The sequence below is a fragment of the Aptenodytes patagonicus genome, chromosome 6, assembly GCF_965638725.1.
Source record: "Aptenodytes patagonicus chromosome 6, bAptPat1.pri.cur, whole genome shotgun sequence".
NCBI lineage: Eukaryota > Metazoa > Chordata > Aves > Sphenisciformes > Spheniscidae > Aptenodytes > Aptenodytes patagonicus.
In genome coordinates, this window is record NC_134954.1 from 46782103 (window position 1) to 46802457 (window position 20355).

Here is a 20355-nt window from a genome sequence, read left to right on the forward strand (position 1 = left end):
TTTAAAAGAACACTTTCCAAGTAGTGTATTTTGATTTGTTCTTTTTCTTATTTTAAGTAATGGTTTCCTCCTCTACTGATGTTTTGCTGGTTCTTTGGTCAAGATTGATGGAATCCATCCAAAACATGCTGGACAATGCTAACTTCTGAAATACTAATCTACAGCTTTGGTTTTCCTTGAGACTGACGGCTAACTTTAGTAGGGCCTAACCTCTAGCCAGAACACCTTCATGGAGACAAAGTAATTATATTAATGTGCAAAGCAGGAGTTACTGTTGATTATCAACCAACCAGGAAATAAATCTGTGTACAAAGAAATGCTGTCAGATATACAGCACAAATAAATAAAAAGAAAATGTATTTTTGTTAACCCTTTTCTATTACATTAATTTGAGAGTTAGCAGGTATAAAGTTTTCAAATTCTAATGTGATATTGCAAATGACATGTGGCCATGTAATACCCTGAATCGTTTGCAACAATAAATGTCTTCCTTTCTAGTAATCTCATTTTGAATTTTACATTTGGCTTATTTAATACTAAAAGGATAGCACATTGATCTCTCTTTGCCCTCAAAAATCCAGATACTGTCCATAAACAGTTTACTTACACATGAAGGCAAGTATATTTGGCTATATATACACAGTCATACAACATAAAAGTATGAAACTTCATTCTTTGCAATCATGTTGCTTCTCAGCTGCATTTCTAAATGCTATGAGAATACAAAAATTAGATACTACTACTTGTGTTACTAGTCCTTCAGTAGATTCTTAAAACTAAATAACAAGGATCACTAATATTCTTGAAATCATAAGCTTTTGCTCCAACTACAATAAAAGCCAGTCTCATAAACATTAAGAACAAATGCACACAAACATTGTGAACAGTTTCAAGGATATTAAGTAGCTCTACCAGATTTCTCTAGCAGTATCAGAACATCTTATTTTGGCTTTTTACAGTGGCTAGTGCTGCAGTTTAATTTTTTCAGGTTGACCAACTGTATAAGAAAATAGCTCTCGTGTTCAATGATTACCTCACATAAAAAACTTTTAGCATCTATAGGATTATTCTAACTTTTTGTTTCCTCTGTATCAAGAGTGAACACTTGCATCTGTATTCTACCCTGTATCCTGTTTTTTGTGAAATATTCTTGCCTTCTTTAGTCTTTCTGAGTGTGGACCGGTATTTCCTCCGCATTAAGAGGGAAATTTGGTTAATCTGTGAAACGCGTGCCGTTCCATTTCCTCAAGAAGGTAATGCAGAACAAGCCATACTGTGGTTGGGTATAGACTTATGACAATCAATTACTTCAATATTTATATAATTCGTAAAACTTCATCCATATTATCACACAGTTAATCAGAGCTGCTTGGCAGCTTCTTCCCTCAACCTTTAATGAGTATGTCAATCCTTATATTGGATAGTGATACATACTAAGGAATTTACTTCAGAGCAGAAAACTAAAATCAGATTTTGAAACACTGAGGTTAGTTATTAAAACAAAAAATGTAATGGTTCTACCATATGCCTAATTGGCCTCCCCTGCGAAAAAGCAGTCCCACAGGAAGGAGCACGAAACTACTAGTTGGGTTCATAACTTGCTGTAAGAGAAAAAGAAAGTAGCGGGTAATCAAACATAATTTTTCTTCACAGCAACAACCCTGATAAACATTTATGTGAATAATTTTTTTTTGTTGTGAATACTAAGAGTTTACATGTGTTCAAAAGGAAGCAAGAAAACTCAAGAGAAGCAAAATCTATTAAGATTAGCAGATAAACAGAAACTATTCTTGCCTTTAATCTTTAAGTCCCTGAATATTTGAAGGCAAGGAGAGCTCTTGGAGAAATAAGATATAAACTTGTCACATCTTTGTATTTCTCGTTAGGCATTAGCATTTGGTGGTATCAGAAAGAGGACATGGGCTATATAGACTTTTTGTCTGATCCAGTATGACCACTGTTATCTTCTCAGGATGTGTTACAGATGAAAGGTGTTCAGAACAGCAAACAAACAAAAAAACAAACCAAAAAATAAAGATGACACTGCTTCCTGTTCCTATCAATTCTTCATTACTTCCATTATAAAAGCACACAGACCCTCTCTAACCATGGGCCAAAATCTCACTGCGCTTGGTGTTATGCCAACTCAAAACAGAATAATATTCAGTACCTCTAATAATTTTTGATCAAGCCTAACTGTATTTCTGCAATACTGGCTCTCTTTTGAGTGGCAAGACTATAGATCTCTGTTTCTGCAGTGATTTATTTACGATTTGTCAAGACATTGTAAAGTACAGTTCACCTCCTGCTACATTCCCTTTATGCTCCTATGCCTCAGATTTTTTCTATTTTAAACAGAAAAAACAGATGTTTTGGCACAATATTAATTTACTCAGATTTCACATTCAGATTGAGCCTGAATTGTTAAGAGAGGTACAGTATTTCAAATGAAAGTTGCAAGCATCAGCCCATAACAGAGCTAATAACAAGTTCCTTCCTCACCTTTTAAAGATGATGTTAGTGGTTCATTTCTTTTGAACAGCAATATAGAAGAGCTGAGCACAGAATTTCCTGACGTTATCTTAAACTGTTTTTGCTATTTGTTTATTTCAAGTCAGTTCTGACAGAATGGTCCCTTCTTGCTTAGGTGCTGTTCACAGAATAGGTTAATTTTTCTCCAATAGATTACAAAAAAACCCCAACAACCCTTAAGTCTGTTTTACTGCAGAAGTCCTATGATTTGGAGTTGGTATTTTGTGACAGCTTTAATACACTCTTATTGCTGACTCTGTCATTCTTCAATGTCTGTGCTCTTAACTCTTAGAGAAGACTTAAATGATATTCCTGTATGCTAAAGCACATTATAAACACACTACCTTCTAGTTCATTGTTTGATCTAAAACAGCTGCCTTGAGTAAGAACTAATATTGATATTGCCTTATACCATGACTGTTAAATTTTAATCACTAGGTTTTCTTAGTCTGATTAAGCAATTAAACTGCTTAACTGAAAACTACAGGCAATTGATTTATATGAAGGTACTAAGAAATTCTACTTGAAGTTTAAGAACAATTCCCTACCAAAGATAACAAACACATGAAAGCTCAAATGGCAAAAGCATATTTCAGTATTAGTTATTCTAGTATTGTTGGCCTTTTCATTGTTTATTGATTCTATTTACTCAAGCAGTCATTCCTGGTTTCCATTTTCTAAAAATCACTAACAAAAGGGGCACTCTGTTCTGCTAATGCAAATTACAGTGCAAGTGAAGACTCTTCATACGCTGTAAGTGTAACTCATCATTAAACTGGGAGAAGAATTACTGCCTCTGCTTCTTTAGCTATAAAAACTTCCTTAAAAATGTCTAAGTTCCGTTCTTCCAGTTTGGATCATAAAGTATTTGCTGTAACAAGACAGAAGATAAAAAGAAAGAGGTGGAGCTTTTAATGCCAAGTCATGTAAGGTCTGAAAGGAGTTGCTGTTGCAGAAACATTTATTGCTGCTGAGGTTTGAGGAACACTGAAATGAGCAGGACTACCTGCAAGGTAAGTAACCACTCAAAACAAACAAGGGCAGAGTTCGCTCTACATTTGATCATTTTACTGTTTCTTTTACTCTAGATGAGTATCAGAAGATTCTTGCATCTCCAGTTGAAATGAAGTACTAAACATACAAAAGGGTGTCAGAACCTAGCCAAGGCTCCCCTAAAAAAACCCAAAACACAAAACGACCAAGAACCCAAAAAACATGGAAAGAGGGTTGTGGTGATCTGCACATGTCGTGCTAGGAGGCTGGGGTTTTTCTCATCAAATGGAAGTTAAGCAAACATGTTATTTTGGCTTGAAGCAATCAAGTACCTATCCACATCTCTTGTCACTAATAACATTCACTACCTACACATACTTTCTCTGTTGCTTCGGCGTCTTGCAGGGTGGAGGAGTAGCATAAAAGACAGGTAAGCTAGTCACAGACACATACCACTGTGCTGACTGGTAAGTGCTCAGATCAGAATTTTAAAAGGTTACTTGTGGGCTCTTCCATGAAGGGAAGAAGGCGGCTAGAAAACGAAATGGGAAACGAGGCAAGCAGAGAGTCTATATAGGGATCGGTTTTTATAAAATATTAAGTACTTGCTCTTGGAAAATGAATGCTTTAAGATTTCAGCTTCAATCTTGTGCCCTATAACTCATGAACCCCCCTTTTATTTACAATAGCTGAGATGCTTAATCTTTTTATACTACCATTCTGTATCATTCCAAATCCAGAGGTTTAGGCCCAGCACTAGCTACTTGAAGACAAAGCAATTCTTTAAAGCATATGTGGTTTACAGACTACAGCAGGATCTTTCTACATAGTTTGCTATATTACTAAAGAAACATTTTTATTTGTTTACACATACAGTAATACTGTATCTACTACATACTAAATAAAATGCATTATTTATTTGCATTTTCCTGTCTGAATTTCTGAAAAGGCTCATGAAATTTTAATGCAAGTGGTTAAAGCAACAGACTATGTATTAAAATTATATACAAAAAATGACCTTAAAAGAGTACTATTAACATTGCAAAGTAAAGCGCTTAGGCTTGGAGAATGCCACAGCAAAGGTGTCCATTGTTAACTTATCTCTCTCTAGGCACTCATTGTAATAGACTTTCACGTTATGTCCCAAATACATTAAGACAATTTTATTTACAAAACTCCAGCTTCCTTCTTTCAGGAAAGATCTACAAATATTTTCTTCCACATATACAGCAATTACCCCCCTTTCTTATTCAACACGCACTTCAATATCTGTTCTGACATCAGCATTAAACAGTCCTTCATGCATCTTTCTCTGAAACACCTTATAAAGTAGTAAGTTTTTTTAATGAACACTAATGATGTCATTTTAAGAGAAATGTGTACTATCTGTGTCTCAGAGACAAGGAACTGAAACAGAAGGATGAAGATCAATTCAGGTTCCCATTTTAAGATTCTCAAGACCTGATTCCCCTGCCCTCCACTCCCTCTTCTGAATACTTAACATCTAGCATTCCGTGAGCTCACAGCACTCTTGCCACTGACTTTGGTTGCAGCCTGAATACATTCAGCACTTCTGCAAATCAGCACACATGCAGGTCAGGCACCAACAGGGTGAAGACGACACTATCTCATTGTGTGTGGTTTAAAGACACCTCCCCGCCTCCAGCAATGCTGAGATACAGGCACAGCTAGAAAATAATTCAAGTAGCATTTAATGGCTAGCAAACACGAAAAATGTTTCTTTTTCCCTGAGATCATCTACACCACTAACCACACATCCTCCAACCAGAATATACCAAACAGCTATACATCTTACAACTTCAACAATAAACGAGGCGAGGATTGAGCCTTACACAACAGCCTTCGTTACCCTTAAGCAGATCCCTCTTGTGCTCTGAAAGTAGTCTTGGGGAAGAATTAGGTTTTGATTATGTAAGTCTCACACCATCAGCATCCACTAAAAGGATCTGAGTTGCCTTTGCAGACTTCCTTAGAGCTAGTGTTTCCTACTTCAGACACCTTAAACCTTCAAACTTACATTCTTTTAATAGAATTTGTATATACAGTTTCCTAGGTGTGGGGGTTTTTTAGTTTGTTTGGTTTTGTTTATTTTAAAGAAAAGCAGAGTTTTCTTTACTGCAATGCTGGCTGCCACCCTTTTCTTTCCCATGTGGTTTCTGGATCCACTGTCCTAGATCAGCACAAACTAGTCTCCCCCTCTCCCTCAGTTATGTCACCCTTTCCCACACTGCATCTTCTCACGTAGCCACATGCCCAATCTCCCTTTTCCCCCCCGCCTCAGCATCCTTCTCTAGCTCCCCCGCCCCCGCTAGCTTGCTATCTTCCCAGCCTCTAGCCACATATTCTTACCTTTTCCTCTCCTAAATAAAAACAAATATCAGAGTTATTTTAGGAGACAGTAAAAGAACAACCTCTGTCAAAAAAGCAAATAAACCCCACGCTTCAATTGACACTTGAATGGAAAGTTTTACTTCAAACGGCTCCAGTTTCACAGAATCTGTAATGGGATGTGTCACGCATGACACAACAGGTGATAACACTGACTACTGCACACTACACCCATACTTTATACACACAAAGAGAAAAGAAAAAGCAAACCATGAGTAAAGGAGACCAAAGGTTTTTCCTGAGACTTAAAGATTTACCCATATTTCCTACAGGATGGCAGAAAAAGAATGATTGTAAGAAATAATTTTTCCCCTGTATGTTTTCTTTTTTTAATGTATTTGCTCTTTTAATATAAACTCAGACTGAGAATTATTCTTTGTAGCTATTTTGTGATGTATATTTCAGTAATAAGCAGTGAGTTATTTGATGCAACAGCTGACAAAATTTAGTCCGGAATGTAATACTCATTCTTTTTTGTACCTTTAAAATTAAAACCAGTGTGCTATTTTTTAGAAAAGAATTAAACTCTAGATGCTTCGATTGAACAATTTTGTCATTTTGTTTTCAGAATTAAGCATCTGAGCAGATTATAAAGCAATAAAAAAAAGAGGCATCTGAATAACTACACTATATTGGATTTCTCTTTTATAACATCTCTGTTTGTCAACAGCAGTCTTACAACTGGCAACCAAAAAAACCAACCCCTTTTTTGAATACAGGAATTAATGCCAACTGCAGATAGCAACAAAAATTGTAATTACATGAAAAACCCAAACAAATCAATGCCAGATCCTCTGTTCTGGTCCTACTGCACAGAGAGGCTTGAAAACTGCCATAGCAAGTTAACTGAGGTTTTTTTTTTTGCAACCTTTGTAAGTGCAGTCACCCTTCAGTAACAGACGCAAACTTCCAGTGCCAAGTTCTAGCTCTGTTCTGTTTGTCCCTCCATTTGCCAGGCCCTGACCATAGCACTGGAAGGGAACTGATCCCTATTTAAGCATTCACTGCGGCAGTCAGGGTCTTGCTGCTACATGGCACTAAGGAAACTATCATTCTGAAATTGGGCAAATTGTAGCATTAGGGTCTGCCTCTCTCCAGGGAATTCGCTGCTTTGCCCCAAGCCCACTATTGACACTAGACAGAATGTCTCCTTCCTACTCCCTTAGGAGTAAGCAAGCAAGCAAGAGAACAGGAGAGGGAGATGGTCTCCCAGAAAAAAACCCACTGAAACATGCTGTGCAAGCAACTGTCCCCAGACCTGACTATGCCCTGCATGCTCTCCTGGCCACGGGGGACAGAGGGGAACCGTAAGCAGAACAGTAGGCAGAAGGCTCTGCAAGAACTAGTACCAGAATGGCCAAAAGAACTCGATGACATGAAGATTACGTACGTAGATATAACTGCGCTATCTATCGAGACATTAGGCAGAAAAAAGGGTAAACACTAGAGAAGCTGATATGTTTTGAAAGGGCAGCATGGTGCCATTGCCTGAGGTAGGAGGAAGGTACCTGCTGCTAGTCAATGGTTACTCAAGGAAGTGCTTTCTACTCTTCTATGAAATGCTTTCCATTTGGGTTGACACTGGCATGCACAGAAAAAACTCTCCCACTCTGCTCTTAGGTCAGAAAAAAGCATTTCAGTAGGACGCTTAATTAGGGATGATATTCTGGGTACTTTTGGAGTGCTGTGTAGGTAAGTGCTAAGTAGCATTGCTGTACTGAAAGACTCATTAAAAATACTGCCGTTTCATGAGACATACAAATAGCAATGTAATTCTTCTCTTCAAAGTTAATTTCTGAACCATATTGCTCTGCACGGCTTTTATTACGCAAAAATGTGTATTAATAAATAGTGCCAGCAATCCATTTTATATAATAAAACCAAATTTCAAATATTATGGAAGGCAAATGCTGTACAAGATACTATTCCAGAAGTGAGCTGGACTAGAAATATCAATTACTGGTAGCTACCTTCAAAATCCTTCTTATTGACATGGCAACATGATGGGACTTCAAAATAAAAAATGAGGGAGAAGAATCAAAGCGGAGAATTATAAATGCTTCCCTGTCTATATTCAAGCCTCAGAAGGTAATGTAACTGGCAAATACACAGTTTTACAAAATAAAAAAACCCCACAAAACTAAAACCAATCAAAAATGGAAACAAAACCACAACAGTTAAATCTTCTGTGGGGCTACGTCATTTTTAACTTTCAGTCAACTAGTTTAAAAAAAAGTGTCCCCTTCCCCTCTTCAGCCAGTAGCTCATTTAGTTCAGTGCTCTTCTTTCTATATGTCATACTTCATACTCCAAAATCTAAGTTAGAGGGCCAGATGTATTATCTGGGAAGTTTTCCAAATTCATTAACTCCTTGGCACCAATGTCTTCAGGATAGCCACTGCCAGCACTGAATATTATGCCCAGCAAAAACCCAGCTCCTGGAGGGACGGGATTAATAAAATGAGGCATTCGGCAGTGGCTGTTGGTCTCTTTGGTCATGACAAGCAACTAAAAGAACCACAGTAGCTGCCAACACTGATCACAGCCAACTTTTCAGTACCTAGTATCTGAAGGTCTTTCCTGAACATCTGCAGATCATTCACAAAGCTTGAAAAATGCACAGATACTGCTTGAAGGAATACGAAACTAATAGTCAGAGAAAAGACTGGCAGGAAAGCTGTGACTCCAGTTCTAACTGCAGAGGGTGGTAAATGTTACCCAGGGGCGTTAGAATCACATCGGCACTTTCTCCTCAATTACAGAAGATGCAGTCTGAGGCAACTCATTTTGCTTTCTGAAATGGATGCAGTCTGGCTGTCACCAGCTAAAGGGCTGATGACTGAAGAGCCTTACAAGGCGCTAGAAGTGCAGGAGACCTGATGGATCCAATTTGCTGTTTTCAGCTTTCTTCTTAGGGCCAAGGGGGGAGTTCCATGAAGGAAACCAGCTTACTATCAGTCACGGCGGCACTTTCATGAGCTGTCTGTTCAGGCACTATCACCAGAGAGGCTCTCTGATTTAAAGATCAACATAAAGCAAGAGATCCTCAGGATTTTAAACATTAAACTTGTTTTGCTGGCTGCTGTGCCTTACTTTGAATCTCCACCGTTCCAATAAAAAGCACACCAAATCCTTTACATTCTTCAAATTTCAAATTTAAATTCTTCAAACTCATTGTTTCTTATTCTTTGATTAGGTTAATGCTAGCTTTCTTGTTGTTTAACATTTTGCCATCTCCAATCACTTCAAATTTAGTAATGATTCTTACTGGGCATGATATTCCAAGGATCCAGAGATGCCAAGATCTCAAGTCCTAATAACCACTTCTGCAGAATTGCAGTATCTATTATCCTGTGTGAAATTCTGCACTAACACAGTTACACTGCTTCTGCGTTCAGAGAAAGCTTTATTTCTGCCTGATATAGCACTCCTCATGTAGACACATCCACCATATTTACAAGCTCTCCTACCCTCATGTCAGAAACAACCTGGAATATGAGGCAGTAGGAAGCTCCAACTCAAAGCAGAAACTTTCAGCAAAAGACATGAAATGTGGCAGACTCAGCACAGACAGTCCCGGGGAAAAGTATCACCAGGTCTCAGGAAGAGAATGCATGCCCCAAACAGACTATAATTGGTAACTCATGCCAGCACCGCACCATTTACTAGAGAGATTATTTCAGCGTACAACAGATACAGACTTCTGCAGGCATGCCTCTCCTTCAGTCCACTGCAAGCTGACACAGACAATGAATTTACCACAGAAAGATGACCATTTATTTCAAATACTAGCAGGCCTTACAGTAAGTGGATGCATTCATTACAACTGTTAAAAGTCTGCACTTTACTTCATTTCATACTACTTAAACGTTCTGGGGTTTTTAATACTCTCTTGACTTGCTGCACTGAGTTCTGCACAGAACAATATTCAGCAATACTGACCGAGGGGAGAAACAGCAACTATGAACACCCCCCCCCCCCAAGCCTCAGTTAATATAACAATATGCCCAGAATCACTTCAGGAAATTAAAGAGGGAGAAAAAAGGAGGTAGAAGAAATATGAATATATGAGTATCTTGGCTGGAAAAAATTCTTGTGTGTTGGATTTTTTTTCTTCCTAGTCACTTCTTCTACTTCTGTATCATAAGGGAGCTGTAACATTGGGTAACTGCTGAGCATGAAATTTCCCAGGTCACATTAAACAAAGTTCCTGCCCCTTTCTCTGCTCTTGGAGCGAAGAATACTCCCCAACGAAAAAGGCTGTTGGTTTGCAATCCCTGGATGCCAACAATTCATACTGGGTGATGCATAATTGCCATATTGCTGAGATGTGATGGAAAAGAAGTAAATCTTTCACCTCTATTGTTTATTTTTGAAGACTGCAGTTTGGATATCTGCCAGACCAGGCCTTCTCCTCTGAGAAAAGGCCATCATTACTGCCATGCAGACTTTCCACTCCAAGTTTACCCACATGTAAAAATGAGGCATTCCTGACACCCAGAATCACTCTTCAGCATCTTGCTCTAATAAATGTAATGTCGCAGCTTTAGCAGGCATTGCCCTTGCTATGCATTCACAGGAGCGCTCTGTATAGTTCCTGTCTGCAGGAACTCTTAAGTTTCATTTCATGGGTGTCAAATTGAAATACCTATCTTTGGTACGCTTTTAGAGCACAGGCTTCCCTCACAAAGAAGTCCAAGTTGTTCAGGACTTTCAGGTAGATGTACATGCACTTTTGTTCTTAAAGTGAGAACATGGAAAGGGCTTTGCTGTTGAAACTACAGTTGTTTTACTACACTTTCGTAGTACAGAAAATTAACATTTGCTAGGTGAGACAGAGTGAAATAAAAGCTTCTGCTCAACTTATGCTTTTACAGGGCCATTTGTTCTCTGGTTCAGCAGCTTTCTGTGATCGGCTGGATTGAAAGAAACCCTACCCAGTCCCTGTGGCTCTTAAGGAAAATTGTGCTCCTTTCTGTCTGAGCTGCCTGTTTACTCCATCTGGCACGTACGAAAGCTTCCCCCTGCTTCTCAGACTCAGCTGCTCCCAAGCACTGCTCAATCTTCTCTCATTCCTTAGGACAGGACCAGACCCAGAGTGTAGCAGCCCGAACAAAGCTAAAAGATAGCCATAGCCTTTTAACAGCAAGTAACACCACACAGTCAAAAATACACAAAACCAAGTTTCACTGGCCATTAAACAAACCTCTCAGAAACTCACTTTCAGTTTAGTCTTCAGGACAAAAAATAGAGACTCAAATTTGCTCCCCCACTTCCTTTCTTTCAGCACAAAGACATCTCTGAAGATCTGTAAATCGTCTTTCATCCATGCTTTCTCTGTCAGATGTGTCTCTCTACCCCCTCCACCCCAGCCAACTTCCTTCAGCTCCGGCTGATCCCAGGATCAAAAACTGTCAGTTAGAAAATAATTCTTCTCTTTTCCTGAACTTCCTTTCTCTTGCTCCCTTGGCTAAACCAGAAGAATACTATTCTTTTTTGTAGAATTATTTTTTCTGCTATGTTAGCTCCCCACAACAGCTCATTGTAAGAATAAGAATAATTCCCCACAACGGAATTGTAAGAATAATAATGCTGGCATAGAGAGAAAGGGGGCAGAAACGTGGCTAGGCATTTATGAATACAAGGGTATCATGGGATCCTCTTCAGGAGACAGGAAAACATTAAATCAACTATGCTATGTTATAAAAGCTCAATCGCAGATCCTTGAATTTGCATCCATGCTGCAAGTTGGTCTACGTTCAGCTCTGCTCTAGATCCTAAATCTCACACAAGAACATCGAGAGAAACAGGTTTCTCCTGCAAGTTTGTTATTGTTCTCAGCAGATCAGATCTATTCATCACTTTAACGACTGTAGTTCAAAGAAAGATCAATGGGCAGTGCTCTGACATATCTTAATACACTCCACACTAAGAGTCAGTCACAGAACACAAAGAATTCATAAAATCAAAGTGAATAAGTGATTTAAGAGAAGATTCTTGCAATTCAAGGATGAGACAGCAGGGATGCTCTTCAGTTTGCAGAGGTTTATTGCCATTTTTTATTCCCTGCTCCTGCCACTGGGAAAGTCATTTTATCCATGGCAAGTAAAATAGTCTTTAAAAAAAAAAAAATTAATGTAAGTTTGGCATTTGAATTTAATAAGGATATGGTTTGACATGGCAGATAAGGCAATTTAATGGACAGCTGCCTCTGAAAGCCACAGTTCTCACATCCATCCATTTGCTGAGTTTCCCTTCTATTGGCATGCAAGCTTGTCTCTCTCAAATGAGTGGTTCAAGGAGATAAGCCCAGCACTATTCACTACTGTCTGTCTTGTTTTAGCTGGTTTAGCTCTCTCAACCATCTTACCAGCTAAGCTGTGGGCCTGGAATAAAAGAAGTAATGGGAACCAGGCAGCTGGTATGGTGGTATGGTGACTAAGACTGCCCCTTTCGGCAGCAGCAAGCTTTTAGATCAACATCGTAACATCAAACCGCACCCTCAAGTGAGGGATTTTTATCAACAGATGACTTTCTCAGGACCTAACAAAAAAAGGGGTCACAACAATCATCATCACACAGCTAATAAAGTCTTCAAAAACAAGAAAAAAAAGCTGTCAAAGGAATAGTTACAGCTGGTGAGTTACTGGGGGCATAAAATGATTCTTGTCAGAGTAAAAATGAGAGCTTGTTTCCTTCCATAGAGGAGAACCATCTAACTAGGTTATCCATGAGAGCTGTTTATCAGCCACGTAGGCCAGGCAGGCAAGGGGACTGTAAAGACTGCCAGCCTGGCATTCAGAAGAGATTTTGACTAATGAACTGCTTTTCACTCAAATTCAACAATACAGCAAGTTCTGTTAATTTAGAATAATTGTTTGAAGCACAGGAACCTGTAAGTGTCCAGCCTTCCTCCTCCTGAGTCGGTGAAAAAAAATCAGACTTCTCACGCAGAAGTACATACAATTTGATGAGGGGAGGGGAAGAGAGAGATTGCTGTATCAGTCCCATTTTTAATAGCCTCTTAAAAATAATCAATTTCTGGAATGTCCAGTTCGAGCTTCTCTTGCTCAAAAAAAAAAAAATCAGAACTTGACAAGGTTCTAATTTTGTTTTCATCTTGTTTCAATACACTTTCCGATCTCTGACAGGTTAAAATACATGAAGTTCCAACAGACAAATGAAAGTTTTTCCAACTAAACATTCATCCTTTATATTTAGCACTCTAAATACTAGATGAAATTAAAAAAGCATTTTTCTCAACACTAATTCTTAAGAGTCAGCTCATGAAAGTTGGAGGCTCGGGATTTATTCCTACAGACTTCCAGACTTTGACCATTAAGACATGAAAAAATCCTGCAGCCCAGCAATTCAATATTGTACTGTCCTGTCCCATAGGCTTGGTCACAGCATAGTTTTGGTTCTTGTGCAACTAGCCAGTGTTAAACAAGCCCCCCCACCACTCCCAGCTCTAACCAAAGTAGACGGTTAGAACAATCCATAACATGGAAACCATTATATGTATTTGACAAAAAAACCCTTAAAAAATAAAGTCCACTAAAAAAAGGGTAGTAAAGCCATACTGGCATAGAGTACTAAGTAAATTAATGTATCATCCTAGTTTCACTAGACAAGCTGTGTTTGAAGATAAGAAAAAAACAACAGTAGGCAGAGATTCAATGAAAGCTAAGCATTTTAACTTTTGGACTAGAAATCGTTATAAACCCCAACAATATAATAGGTTCAATGTAACATCTTTGACTTTAGACCTTACCAAACGTAAGTATAGAAGAAAATATTAACTCCATAAGTTACCTGCAGGAAAAAGGAGTCTTATTTTTTGTTTCTTGACTGCATGAGTCGATACTGATTCTCAGATGACAACAATTTATTTGGAACTATACGGTCAAAGGAACACTTTGCTTGGAGATTCATAATCAAAGTTGATAATAGTAATAATAATAACAACAACAACAGCACCACCACCACCACCACGAGAAAAGAATCATCCAGGGAGGGGAGCCCAAAGTGAAGGTAACAGTAAAAGAATGAAAATCTTGCAAAAATATTCCCAGCAATAAAGCATCAAACTTAACCCACAGCTTAACGATTCAAAGCTTAAAGAGGCATGGGTGATGAGTAATATGGTGTACTGAAGCATCAGTAACTTGCATTTGCTTTTGTGTCAGTCAAACTGAAATAGCATCAAGCACCACACTGGCTGAATTAAGGGAAAATCATGTTGTACAGCTTCCAGTGCCACCAGAGTTTGCTTGCCTCCAGTATCCAAGCCAAGATACATAGGTTAGGCTACATCGGTATTGCTAAGGTATACTGCAGTCTGCAAAGTAGGCAATTCCTCTTCACACTTGCAAGAATGATTGACACAGCCAAGTATTACACTCTTATTATCAAAGAGAAATAAAATGAAGTAAGATCAACCTTTTTCTCCTCTCATAAATGCAAAAACAAGTGTCAGATTCTATATCCCACATGCTTTCACTTAGACAGTGGCAAGGTCCTTTCTGGGCAGGCACTTCACTTGCATACACCAGGCAGCTCAGCCGTTTACATTAGTCTTTTCGACTGTGGATCTAGTTACTATATAAATCCTTATGAACTCAGTACTAAACCCAATGCTCCCTTTGAAAAGCTCAGCTTTAATGACATCTACAGCAGTGAGAAGGCTTGTTTAATAAAATTATGAGTTCTGGCACGAGGAGAGGAGACCACCACTTCCCTACGCACCTCTTAGACGTAACTGTGTTACCTGCAAATCAAAAGCAAAACAGGGCCAAACTTGCTACAATGGCACTGGTCTCATTCTCAAACAAGCCTAGCAGCATCCACTAAGCTTTCTGTAGTCCTTTCTAACCCCACTATTAAGTCCCAACAAAATCCTTATTAAAAGAAAGCTTTTTGTGCTATATAAGCATGCATAAACCACCGGACTTTGCTCCTGTTCCAATAGCTCAAGAGTTTGCACGATTCCTCCAGTTAAAAAAAAAAAAAAAAAAATGTTCACCAGTTTTGTCTGCCCTTCCAAGTCTGAACTCAAATTACAGCAATAAGCTTAGCCTAGCCATTATTCACACTTTTACCAGAACAAACTTTAACACACCTGCACCAGATTCTGCCTGCAGTAGACCCTATTTTGTCCCTGCACCAGACCCTACTTCGTCCCTGCAAAAAACTACGCTGGAGTTCTTGAAATCATAGGTTATGTTTATATTTGCAAATTTAGCAGTGGCTGGGCACACCTGAGTTTACTAGAATGTAATCATCTACCCTATAAAAATGTTTTAACAGTTCTTCTGCTCTCACAAACACTTCCTAGAAATGGTTCAGGAGTTAGGATATACCAAGCACAGCTTCCAGAGGCAACCTGGAGCCATTTTACAATAGAGGCTCAGAGCACAGATGGGGATCATCCTGTGCCACTCTAAAGCCAAAGGGGACATTCAGCTCACACTTGTATAGATGCAACCTTAGCATCTCATAGACTTATTTCACCTGCCAGTGCAACCATGGCTTTCGCAATAGGCTGGAGAGCCTTTCCTGAAGGTAACGATGAAGCTTAATCTGTTGCATTTTCCATACCCTGTTCCAGTGGGTCATATAAAATCTACCGATAAGTCTAACTTTTCAACCTCTCCTGTGTCCTAAACCATAATCTTAATCCTCATCCTAGCCTTAACGAAACCTCAGTAAAATTTAATGCAGAATACATCCTGGCATAAAAGGATCCAGAGATACACCAAGACCTTTAACCTACCTTATTCCAAACAATCTCCAGTCCCAATCTGAATCCCAGTTTAACCACAACTCAGTTACCCATACACGAAGCAGTACAGATGGGAGGTCTACCAGACATGTTGGCACAGACCTCATCAAAGCCCTGACCTTGTAGGATCTAGCTGTACACCCACCTCTTCAAGCCTTCTTTCCCAGAACACTAATCCTACCCACAGGCTGAACAGTAACCTGGTAACCTCACTGTCAGCAAAATTAACAGTAAGGGGCAGAACTTGACCAGAAGCATCCTTCAAACTATCCCAACGGGCCTTTTCCTACTCAGGTCCTAACCCTATCTCTGACCATATAGCATTAATTCAAATTCAGCTTGGTAACAGCGCTACCCCTGTATTATTTAATCTTGCCAGTACTAATCCATAGCCCAGTGACATGTTCCTCACATAGCAGCCAGCAAGAAAGTAAGATCTTCAACTCATCTTGTCTCAAAACTGTCTTGAAACATAACCCCAGCCAAAAGCATGGTCTAGTGACATTAAAATAAAAATAGGAAAGCTTTTTTGCCCATTTTGCTAATTAATATGTCAGAGCTCATAAAGAAAGACTCATCAGCTTTTCTCCAGCACTACATCATCTGAAAGAGCTGTGTCAGCAGAGACCTCAGCAGACAGTCAATACATACTAAAAGTGTTCTAAGCAGTAAATCAGAACACAAAAAAAGAATTTCAGAAAAAAATAAAAATAGCTGCAAAGAATTCAGTACTCGATTTCAGTATTTGATATAAATCAGGTTATATGTGATGTACAACAGTCTTGCCCTTCCTTATAAAGGGTATGCTCCTAGCTGTCCTGGAATCGCTTTTCTAAAAAGCTAGGGGTTCATGAAAAACTGAGCTAAAGTTTGCTGATTTTTCATCTTTGTGAATTTCCAGGGATCTTCTCTGCTTTAAGATAGAGACACCACTTGTCTGCTTCTCATTGTCGTTGTTGGAATTGAGTTTAGGGAATGTGGACACACCGTTGCTGAGCACACAGGAAGCTTACAGAGGACAAAATCCTCCTTAGAGGAGTCAGAGAGGACGTCTTACACACACAAACTCTGAACTCGGGACATTTCCAGAAAGGGCAGAGTAGGCTGCATCAATAGAGCACGCCAGTGCTTTTGCCAATGGTTTTGTGGAAAACATTTGGAACACTAAGAACACCTGTAAGCACTGCAGGAATCTTCCATCCGGCAGGATGAAGGACAGGCCAGCTATGAGAACCAGAATTCACAGATGCGTTTCTGTGAGGGTGAAATACAGGAACAATTCTCCAGCCATCTTCCCATAGAACATGCTTACAAGCTCAGGATATGTCCACACATGCTTCTAAAAACCAAATCTACTTTTTAAGGGGGGGGGGAAGGAACTGCTATTTGTGGGTGCAATATATAAAAAGACAGAAAGATGGGGCTACAGCTACAGATCCTTCTGATGCCCTGGTCTTCTGCAGCTGTGGTAAAGCTTTTTGAAATGAATACACACTACTAACTCCTGCTGTTGCTCAGTAACATGTAATATTCGAGGGATGCAGTAGCTCTACCAAAAGCTGAGACTAAACGCTTGAAGAGCCACTGCCCCAGAAGGAATAGAAAGGATATTTCCCTAGAGAGAATTATTCAACTGCGTATTTCATAGAACGTCATGTTGAAGGAGAGAAGGGATAATTGCATTGACTGTTAGTAGGCGATAATTAATTCTGTAGAGAAATATGTTTAATTTCCTGAAGTCTAGAATAGGATGGAAGCTCTTCATTCTGTAATGAGAAAATAATGGTGTTTTGCTCCCAGCCCAAGAAGCTGCAATGTCACCCTTAGTGCGTTCTTAAAAAAAGGTACGTATACCTTCAGGAAGGCAGCACAATGAATGATGTTAAAACAAGGGTTCTGTGATGTGACTGAATGCCAACAGGATGCGTATATGATATATAATTCCAAAAAGCATACAGTAAAAAGGGACCAGAGAAAAAAATGCCATGTTCTTGAACAAATCTTTAAAATAAGTATTTGAATGGAACAATGAGAAAGCTGAAACTGCAGCTTGATTTCTCTTTATGAAGGGTTAGGAAATGGAACATAGAGAAGGGAGAAACATTTTTCAACAGTAATTGAACAGTATTTAAAGTGGACAGAACCAAGAAAAATCATTTACACTCCAACCTGCTCAGAAGTTAGCTAGCTCCTTTTATTCTGAAGGGGAAAAAAAGAAACAACCTGTAGGATCTTTGTATCTGTTCCTTAGGTGATCTGTTGACCACTGATTTTAGTCTATGAAAAAAGATCTTAGGTACATGTAAGAGGTCTATGAAGGATAAGTAAAGCAAACAAGCCAACGTTCAATAAGCATTGGTCCACATTTTCATATAAAATTTGTAGGTGTCCTCAAATAGAAAAATTTTCGATGCCATGGTTTTCAAGAATCTGGAGAAGTGTGCAGAAGAAAGATCAAATGTTGCTAAAAGTGATATCATAAAGCTTAATGTACCTATAACAACTGATTGCCAAAGAGTTATGATCTCACCAGGTTTCCTTCCAACCTTCTTTGATAGCAGTGAATTCCACTGATCTTTGGAAAACTGCATGATGTTGCAATGTTTATAGTAATTTTTCTGCACAGGAAGAAACTCGAGGGCTTCTTCAAGTTGACAAGATCATTTCTTTGAAGCTTTCACATTCCCAAAACAAAAAGTTGAAAGAATTTTCTCTCCCCAGAAGTGATGATGTTACAAGACATATGAACTACCCCTTGATTCAGAAAGAGAATCCAAGAAGTTCACAGACTTAGGAAAGATGCCAGAAAAATTTAAAAAGAATTTGTCTACTAAGTTCAGGAAAAGGTCTTCAGATAAGGAAAATCCACACCAGAGAACTAAAGGACACCCAGTTGCACAGAAAAGGAATACCATAAACAATCAGGAATCTCATAGTTGACCTTCCTTTACATGAATTCAGCTTCTTAGTTCTATCAAAGGGGTGGAAAAAGGCAACGTGCAATCATGCTACAAAGGGGCAGCTTTTGCTGCAGTGGTCAAACTTCAGGGTTTTCTAACATCAGAAGAAATTGCTGAATAACTTGAGTTTTCTAGAAAGTTTAAGGTTTCTTATGTCAGCTTATCCACAGCTTGTGAAAAATTACAATCTTATGTGACATTTCCTTGAAAGTTCTTATAATACAAGAACTGTAAGTTGTACAGTACCATGGTGTGGTTTGCGGAACTTATTTAATAAGTAGGTACAGTAATGACAGCAGTATGGACTAATTTTTTTTTATTACTGTGGCCTGAAAAAGGTTAAGAAAACGACAATTATTTCTACTGCACAAGCACAATGAAAGGAAAAGCCTTGACATTCTTTTTTTAATCTGTAGAATTTTTTTTTTGTTATCTTCAATATTCCTGGTAATGGAAGTGGAACTCAGAGCAAGGAGAAAAAGCAAGAAATAGTTATATTTTTCAAAATGTATATCGTTTAAATCTCCACACTCCAAAAGACACGTTGCACTTGCCCTTATTTGAAAGGGCATCTTCTTCAGTTTACAACACCTGCACTGAAAAAAAAAAAAGTTACAGCTCTTCCTGCAAATGACTCAGCTACATACACTGCCTGGCAAAGAACAACCCCTAATTCATCACTGTACAACTTGGAGTCAGTGCATACAAAGTAATGCCTTAATTTGCAACTCTCTTAGTCACAACAATTATCTGTAAGCTGATTTCATTTACTGCCCATACTACTTTCAAGTTGCTGACTTTTCCCCCAAAATAGGAGAACAGCTTACCCGATTTGTGTCCGGCCAACAAACCAACTTTGCTTTCATCTGCCACTGGAGGAATAAAAGAAAAGACACAAAGATCAGAAACTTATTTAAATTCACAAGCCTTTGAAACACTGTCAAATTATTTCAGACACACAGAATCCTAAATCTTTAAATTATAATCGTTTGTAAAAAGCCTTTTTTTACCTAATCCGCCTGGGGTGCTTCAAAGTCCAAATATTTGAATCAAAGCCCACTGAAACCAATAAAAGGACTACCAGCAGTCCTTGTGGGTTACAGATCAGGACCTCAGCACTTACACACCCAAAACTGAGTTGTCAGAAGAGCAATTGCATTTGTAAATAACTCATCTTGCCAGACAAATCACAGGGCATAGGAAAGTTGTAACATTTTCAGATCAAAGACCTCAATTGGTAAAAAGAATCCAGATGTGGAAACCTTCCCATCTGCAAGACATCTCACTGACTCACAGGACCCTCTGCAGACAATGAGGTCTCCCAAAAACTGATCTTTTGGAAGGTTTATGCTTTTTTCTATGTTATGATTTATTTTATATTATCTGTAAATCGTACCTTTGCAATATTTCACAACATCTTATAAAGAAAGATGTTTACAGTAGCAACAGTTTGCAGACAGACTAGTGGAGGAGCAATTTCTGAATGTAACAAAAATTGTAATTTTTCTTCAGTAACTGTACTTCAGTTTATTATCATATATCTCAAGAAACTAATTAAAATACTTTCCCAGAGAGCTGAGGGGAGAACCAATCACCATTTCTTAAAATGAATTCTATGCAAAGAAACAGTGCTAATGTAATGTTAAGGGATGATAAAACAAGCACAGGAAATGAATG

The 20355-nt window shown here is 38.6% G+C and overlaps 1 protein-coding gene across 2 annotated transcripts in view; it reads right to left on the reverse strand.

The window, feature by feature from the left end:
• Positions 1-20355, reverse strand: part of PARD3B (par-3 family cell polarity regulator beta) — a 445805-nt gene that overhangs the window by 161885 nt on the left and 263565 nt on the right. For both annotated transcript variants that reach the window (XM_076342438.1, XM_076342436.1), the window contains one exon: positions 19506-19550. In XM_076342438.1, the coding sequence (XP_076198553.1) occupies positions 19506-19550 (45 nt within the window). The remainder of the gene's footprint in view (positions 1-19505; positions 19551-20355) is intronic.